This window comes from Arachis hypogaea, chromosome 15 (assembly GCF_003086295.3).
Source record: "Arachis hypogaea cultivar Tifrunner chromosome 15, arahy.Tifrunner.gnm2.J5K5, whole genome shotgun sequence".
NCBI classification, from domain to species: Eukaryota; Viridiplantae; Streptophyta; class Magnoliopsida; order Fabales; family Fabaceae; genus Arachis; species Arachis hypogaea.
Window position 1 is genome coordinate 157,361,734 of NC_092050.1, and position 8,404 is coordinate 157,370,137.

At 32.2% G+C, this 8,404-nt stretch overlaps 1 protein-coding gene across 8 annotated transcripts; it reads right to left on the reverse strand.

The window, feature by feature from the left end:
* Positions 1 to 472: 472 nt before the first annotated feature.
* LOC112751729 (protein COFACTOR ASSEMBLY OF COMPLEX C SUBUNIT B CCB2, chloroplastic) lies at positions 473 to 4,102 on the reverse strand. Of its 8 annotated transcripts, none has more exons than XR_011872623.1 (8): positions 3,845 to 4,102; positions 3,647 to 3,765; positions 3,453 to 3,524; positions 2,356 to 2,499; positions 1,662 to 1,815; positions 1,297 to 1,485; positions 931 to 1,094; positions 473 to 784 (listed from the first exon to the last, which is right to left on the reverse strand). XR_011872623.1 is itself a non-coding variant. In XM_025800955.3 (7 exons), the coding sequence occupies exons 1-7, from the start codon at positions 4,026 to 4,028 to the stop codon at positions 1,057 to 1,059; spliced, it is 900 nt and encodes a 299-aa protein (XP_025656740.1). In that variant the 5' UTR covers positions 4,029 to 4,102; the 3' UTR covers positions 473 to 1,056. The 8 variants fall into 8 exon arrangements, 2 of the variants coding, with proteins under 2 accessions (XP_025656740.1, XP_029148526.1); XR_011872622.1 differs by having other exon boundaries at positions 473 to 804; XR_003176481.3 differs by having other exon boundaries at positions 473 to 831.
* Between the last annotated feature and the right edge of the window lie 4,302 nt (positions 4,103 to 8,404).

The window sequence follows — 8,404 nt, forward strand, 5'->3', positions numbered from 1 at the left end:
AGACAAAAGTCACTTGGTCATCATTTTAGAAGATCTTCTTTGAGGCGAGTGAGTGTTTTTACTTTTTTCCTCTTACTGCACGGGGAGTTATTCCACGTCGAGAGTGTTGAGATGTAACTTGGTATGTAAGTTGGGTCGAACACAAGTCTCCATACCCGTGTCCTAAGTAAATTGGGCATTTTGACCCGTGTAGCTTTTGGACATGTGTCTTCTATTGGGCTCACAAAATTCTCCTTGGGTATTGACTTTAATTATTTTAGCTTTTCTTATTTTTATCTTCTTATTTGAGTATTTGACTATGATATTCCCTATACGTATGAGTTATAAAAGAAAAAAAAAAAAAACTGGATTTGGTAAATTAAATTTAGTGGTCCCAAAATTATAATAAAACTTTATTTGAACAAATTCGCACATACAAATAGCTGGTGGCATATCATGCAACATATGAGGCCAACTAGAAGAGATTAGCAGATAGCAGAAAGATACAAATACCTATTAACATGTTTTACTATTAATGATGCTTCCTAGGACAACCACATGCATACATTTGTTCAAGGCATGTGATCAATTCCAAAACATGCTACTCCCTTCCTTTCCCTTTATCTATCACTCTAAAAATTTAGTTGTTCTCAGATCAATCTATCGACATACTAAATTATATTCAAATACATTAATCAAAGAATATTCTTAAATTTTCACAAGAAAAGATAAAAGGGAATATAAGGAGTGTTTATTTGCAGAGCTTGGTCCTTCCACCACTTCCCTCATGGCAAAAAGTTTGATTCTGCATAGGAAGCTGTGTAACTGTATATTCTGAATTAGATCAACTGGCTGCAAATTTAGTAATTTACTCATGCATATGATATTGCGGATAATGGAAATGCAGTGCCAAAGCAATGCTCACCCCTAGTAAATTGAAAAACTTCGCACCTAAGATAAGCAACCGTGTTAAGTGGCAGCTTTTAGTTTCTTGCATCCTCCTGCTTCAAAATTCACTGCAACTTTATCATCTTTATAGAAAATATTGTACCTCTTTCAGTTCACATGTTGAGAACTTTACTGTGGTTTAAACTCATCGGATGCTCTACACCAGCCTGTAAATAAATACATGAAAGGGAAGGGAAATGGAGCCTTGAATTACCTTCCATAGTGGCCAACATTGTCAAAGTATATCATTGAAATATCAACAAAAGAAAACCCAAATTAACCAAATACCAATTCCAACAATAAATCCTCCGGTTAGACTCGTAAAAATGATGTGGAAATTCACTAGAACACCATACACATGCCACTTACCACTGAGTTTGTTGGCCACAGCTGCAATCCAGGCTCTATCTTTAGTACTAAATGCATACCTCGCAGCTGAGGCCAGCAGAATAAACCCCACTGGTTTTCGCGAGTTAGCTGCAGTCTGATTATTAACTAGCACTGGTTGCACCAGGAGAGAGCTAGTCCCTTTAGACACTAGTTCCGGAAATTCAGAATCTGAGACATCAGTCAAACGTTCAGGTTATATGAGCAAAGGTCCAAAACTATAAAATGTTCAAAGTGAAGTGCAAGTCATGCTTAGGAGTGGATTATTTTTTATAAAGTTAATTAGTAAGTAGACGAAAAATGGAAGGTCAAGAAAAAAGCTCTAGTAGGGAAAGGAGATTCATTACCTGCATCTTGAGGAAAATATAGGGTATCCTTCAAATCAACCAGATCAGCCTTTTCAATTTTTTTCGCAAACCAATCAAGAAGAATTTCTTTAGATGAACCATCAGGTATGTTCCAATAGCCCCTTGCACACATGTCTCTTTGAACAAAAATTAGCTGAACAAATCGAAATAGTTCAAGAATAAGGTAGAAGAAGAAAAACTACAGATCATAGAGAAAGAAAGTGAGATTGAGACTGAATTGTATTACTGAATTGAACTAATGAATGTAAATAGATTTTGCTGGTTAGATTTTACATGCTAAATAATAGCGAAGTATCCTTTAAGAGCAAATTCATTATATTTGTTATTGATAACTAGCTACTAGCATCACTAACTACTCTAACCAACGCTGACAAACCTGTCTCATCTCAGCGGAGCTATGTAATATTACAGATACTCCAAGAGAAACCTATTACATTTTTTACATCAATGACTTCACAACTATGAAATACTAATTTAAAAAATTTAATCATAAACAAACATAATTCATATCAACAAAGTATCGTTTTTCTCTGTTCTTTCTTCCCATGCTGCCTGGGCCAACCCACCTTTTTTTTTTTTTCGTATAATTTGATACTTAACAGTAAGCTACTAATGAAGGACCCTAGCATGCATGAATCAATCTATCATGTGTTCATTTAAACTATTGTCTTACCGCAGCAATGGCATTTGAATTACGCAGCAGAACGTATGATGCCCAAGCTAGATCCTCCTTCAGACCATCAGCTATATCTTGTGACATGACAAATATTTGCTGTGTACCATCAGGTAGAGTTGCTTGATCCACTGGTTGAGCACCCTACGAATTTCCAAGACTTGGCTGAGAATCAATATATTGCACAGATGAAAACTTTACAAATACATGCATTATGCATATAAAAGATGTGAGGTATCAGAAACTGAGATGATGAAGAAATGATGAACAAGGAAAGAGAGAAAGAGAGAGAGAGAAGTCAGGAAAAGAGAGAGAGCTATTGCATTGAGTGTTTTTGGATCTGTATTTTCTGAACTGAATTTTAGTTTACAAGTTTATACTATATATACAGGTAAGGGTGGAAGTGAGCCGGGCTACTTGACGGGGACTCGTTTTATTCATAGTTTCACTTTATATTAAACACTACAAAACAAAAAAGAATCAATAATCAATACTAGTTAATATTGTAGCTTTTTTGTTTAAAGAAAAAATTATGGATTGTAAATATGGTTATGATATGTGAATAGTGATTAATATATAGATGAATTATTTTGAACTTTAATTCATGAAATAGGCTTTTCAAATAAGCTCGTAAGCTTGTCGGGTTTAAACAGGCTAGGCTCGAGCCTGAAAAAGCCTATGAAAAGTAATAGGTCTAGGTTTGGGCTATCTATTTATAACATGAATCAGGCTCGTTAAAGCCAAAGCTCGGCTCGGCTCGGCTCGACCCATTTCCACCCCCATGCAAAGTTGCTTAACAGATTCTAACTAATTGTGCTGAATTGGACACAATAACAAACTCACTAAGATTGGAATGGTTGAAGATGTTTTCACGAGTACAAAATTAGGAGTACAAAATCAGGAGTACACTATAAGAAGGTGGAATAACCCAAAATCTATATTAATGTAAACAATGATAGATTTGACTATACAATGAGTGTATCTTTCTCTTGAAACATAACAATCTCATGCCAGTGAAAAACATGATAGGATCACGATGCTACGGTCAATTGTTTAAAACTTGATTTTTTTTGAAAAACCAACAAATAAATAAATACCTTGAGGAATTTACCAAGGTAAGGTAGAGCGACAGAGAAGGAAGCCAAAGACAAACCCAAAACCTCTGTAGTCTAGATAGCAAAGATAAACACAGCAAATGAAACTCATTTCAGACAAAAAAAAATAACCAATGAACTGAATTGAAAATGGAAAAAGAAATAAAAAGAAAAAGGAAATTTTGATAAGTTTTTACAAGCTGGGCAGGTGTCATAGTAGCTGAATCTGTGCCAAGGAAGTGATTCAAGAAGAGAAGGGAACCAAAGCCATAACCAATCCATCTGGGCAAATAGGATTCATCCAAGCCAGGTATCCCTGAAACACCCCAAAAACAAGAACAATGTCATACAAGCATAAACACAAACACATGATAGGCAAAGATAGGAGACTCAACCTAAGGTGAAGCGAAGAACGGAGAGGTTGAGCTGTTGTTGTTGGGTTGTGTTGGGTGGCTTAGAATCTTGAAAGGTGGCACGAACTCTGAGTGTTGTTGTTGGTGAAGATGATAATGTTGATGTTGTGAAGGTGGGTTTGTGGGAAGGAAGACATGGTCTTAAGTTGAAGATTATGGTACTCATTGGAAATGAGATACTGTTGGGGAGATAGCCTTTCTGGTTAGTTTTTAGTTTTGCCACTTATTAGTTATTATTTTGTTTTAGTTTTTGCCTTTTTGGTGTTTCCATTGTGAAAAAAGGATTTTTATCACAATATTATTAGGGTAATAATAAAATCATTTTTAATCATTTGGTTTTTTAAATATGACCTCTTTTCATCTAATATGACTAATAATAAGTAATTAAAGACTTTTTATCAATTAATTTTTTAATAAATAGGTAAAGGTACATAAAAAAATATAGAAAGAACAAAAATATAATTAAATGATTATTAAATAGTATAATATATTTCAAAAATTAATTTTACAAATCAAAACTGATTCTTCATTATCTAACATTTTCCTAATTTAATCTAATTCTAACCTAACATTATAGGCAGAAAAATTTTAATAAGAAAGAATTATATATATATATATGAGTAAATTGTTAAATTCGTAAATGAAAAATCATTCATTCTTTAAATTAGTTTCTAAATTTTTTTTAATCAGATTTGTTTTTTAAAAATTTAAAATCATATTAGTCATTTTACAGTTTTGTTACTAATAATGTTAAAATTAATAATGTTAAAATTTGTTGATATTACATGTTCAGTTGTTGATATTACATGTTTAGTGGCTGAGATTAGACTAAAAAAATTAGAAAAAAGTTATATGTAAATTAATGTGTTTGAAATTAGAGAGAAAGAATAATTAATATCTTTGAAATTAAAAAAAGAGATAATAATTAATTTTAAAGTATATTTATAATTTTAAATATTTTTAATTATATTATTTAAAATATAATTCAAAAACTAATTTCATTAATAAGAGCGTGTACTCCCATTTTTTATTAACCCATATCTCATGCTTTTTAATATAAATACTCTCTTCTTTTTTGTATTCTTTTTTCTTCTTCCCATGTTTCCTCTTCGTTATTGTTTTTTTATTGCTATTGTCGTGGCTGTTTTTTCTTTTTTTTTTTCTTTCTCTTCTTTCGAGTATTTTTGCAGTATTATATATTTTTTTGTTTTGATTTTTTATTTTTTTTGTTTTTATTCTTATTAAAAGAATAAAATAAAAAAAATTATGAGAAGTGAAATAAGAAAGAGAAGATGAAAAAGCAAAGAAGAAGAATACGACAACGATGATGAAAAAGAAGAGGATAATGAATTTTGAATTATGTAAAATTTATTAAAAAATAACACCGAAACTTTTTAACCGTGACACATCTTCTTGTTAAAAAGGTGAAATAAGAATTATGTGAATGTCAAACAAGAAACAAACAAGAAGAAGATGATGATGATAATAAAAAAGAGAAAAAGAAGGAAGAAGAGTTTTGAATTATGAAAAATTTATCGAAAAAATAACATCAAAATTTTTTAATCGTTACTTAAGTTTCTGAATTTTGATAAGAAAATTTTTTAACCGTGAAATCGAATTTCTTAACTATGTCATTTTTAACTAAATGATGTACTTTTTTTTAATTATTGAACTAGTTGAGTGACATTAAATTTATATATAAACAATTTAACTATTTTTGTGTCACTTATAATAAAAAGATGTATTTTTTGTTCTAAAATCTATTTAAATATATTTTATTAATTGAGTGAATTAAGATTTTAGACTTGTAATTTTTTAAAGATTTATTATGTTATTCATTTATCAAAAATTTGTGCGTTATTTTTAAATAAATAATATATATATTTTTTACCCAAACGGTATCCCCCAATCCGACAGGTTAATGACTAATACGTCACGGATCTGAACTCCATTTAAGGGTCTACTGCATGCACAAGGCAGGGTTCGAATTCCCTACACTTGCTTAAGCGGATGAGTGAGCTGACCACTCGACCAACCCAGGTTGGTTTAAATAATATATTTTATTATCATTGAATTCATTACGCGGCAGGGGTTCATGTCCCGGCCCGACCCGAATACCCGGCCCGGTCCTGAACATTTTAGGGGCTAATTTGGTGTGATTTCACTGGGTATAAGGCCGGGTAAGAGTCTCAAAAATAGACCCGGTCTTTATTTCGGATCGGGTCCGGGCCATAGCTCGGGTCACCCGAACTCGGTTCGATGGCCCGGTCATCATACACAATTAATATTTTGTGTTATTAGTAATGGATGATGGCTATTGTTATGTGAAATTTAAGTATTATAAATCTTAATATTTTGTGTTATTAGTCATTATAAGACTATAAATTAATGTTTTATATTTAAAATGCATAAGACTTTAGACTAATGCATAATATTGTGTTATTTGTATTGATTTAAATATTTGGTGTTATTAGATAATATTAGTATTGATTGTGGTTATACTTTAATTTTAGGGAATTGTTGGTTCTTGTTATATTTTTCTAAGTGAATTTTACCATGTCAAATAATGGTTGGAGTCTTAGACATTTGGATATTTCCACATGGTAACTTACAAGAAGGTAATATTAACGGCTCGGTTTTCACCCAGTTTTTACCCGGTATAATCGTGACCCGAAAGTGTGTAGGTTTCATTGGGTCTAGGGCCGGATTTGGGTCTAACAAATAGGCCCGGTATATATTTCAGGTCAGGTTTGGGTCACATCGAACCCGGTTTTACTCGCCCCATGAACACCCCTATTACGTGGTATTAAGCCAAAAAAAAAAGAAAGAAGCGCAAGAAGTAATAGTAGTACTAGTAACCATGTGAGTGAATACTCTATCCGGTCCCTGACAATTACCTCAAAAGGACAACGAGGTCCCAAGAAAAAAAAAAACACCAAATCCGGTCTCTGATCTTCTTTTTTTGGATGGATTAGCTCCTGTGTTAAAAAAATAACATTAACTTTTTTGGCACAGAGACCTCGTTATCCTTTTGAAGTCATTGTAGATTGAATTTTTTTTTTTTTTTTTTTTTGTCAAAAATCTCGTTGTCTTTTGAGATAATTATCAGAAATTATTTTAAATTTTTCTCTAACCATGATAACAAGAAAAAAAATATTTGAAAAAAAAAAAAAAGAGACTGTACGAGTACAAATTAAAAAAAAAGAAAAAAAAAGCATATACGAATTAAAAAACGCGTGCGCAAAAAATAGCGCATAAATGTAAAATATATTATAACAACCTAATTAAACTTATTTAACAATTTTATTTGGTTATAAAGGTTTTTCATACATCATGTTCTAACCTCAACAAAAATGAGTTTCTCTTTGCAGCGGCCTTTTGGTGGATTTGGAGGGATAGGAACAATGACATCTTCCATCAAGATGATCCATGGAGTAAGGAGAAAATTATTCACTTAGTTCAACATGCTGCTCGCGATTTCTCTAAGGTTGTTACTAACCAAAAACATATTATTCCTTCCTCTTTGCAATATAACTGGGAACCACCTCCAATGAATGTCTGTAAAGTGAACTGCGATGCAAGCGTTTTTGAAAATGGGCAATTAGCGGGCTTTGGATGTATTATTAGAGACAGCATGGGAATTTGGATGAAAGGTTGTTCTGCCAGTATACCTCTTTCTAGTGTTCTCTCTTGTGAGCTTCATGCTATTTGGAGAGGGCTTGTTATGGCTTGGGATTGCGAGTGTAAAGAGGTCATATGTGAAACTGATAATCTTGATGCATTTCTTCTTGTTTCGCGAGGCACAACCAGCATGATTACGAATGACTCTGATCTGCTTGGCAAAATCAAAGAGATGCTTCAGCGCAATTGGACAGCTACTTTAGTGCTCATCCAGCGTACAGCAAACAGAGCGGCTGATTTAATGGCTAAGACTGCTGCTTTAAACAAGCAGGTGTACCTAGAGTGGTTACAACCCCCTAATAATTTAGACATTATTATTAGAGAGGAGTACTACTCTTTCTCTTAGGTGTTTTTTTTCTTTGTGTTATGTTCAGTCACCAAAAAAATACATCATAATATAGTTCTGACTGTGTTTTGAGATATATAAAAGCAACAAAAAACCAGGAGCCAACAATAATAGAATTTTTTTTTATTTTTCAGCAAAATTACTTTTTGTTATTAACAAAAAATATTTTCTATTACACAATTTTGATCACCTTTATATAAAATGCTATTTTTGCATTCATTTTAAAAATAAAAAGTGAACATCATATCAATATATTTTGTTTTTTTTTTAAAATCTCCATATAATAGCTCAAGAAAACATTTTCAAAATATATAAACTATTTTCTACACTTTTAAAATGTTTTTTATTTTCTCTGTATGCTTTAATTTTGATTGGTGGTCCTTGGTAAGAATAGATAGATATTTTCACGTCTTAATCTTCACACGTGTCTCCTATGTTACAGGGCATCGCCGGTAATCTAGAGTCCGAAACCGGATACTCCGAGGTCCCCATTCCCGCTGCATATATAAGCCAAT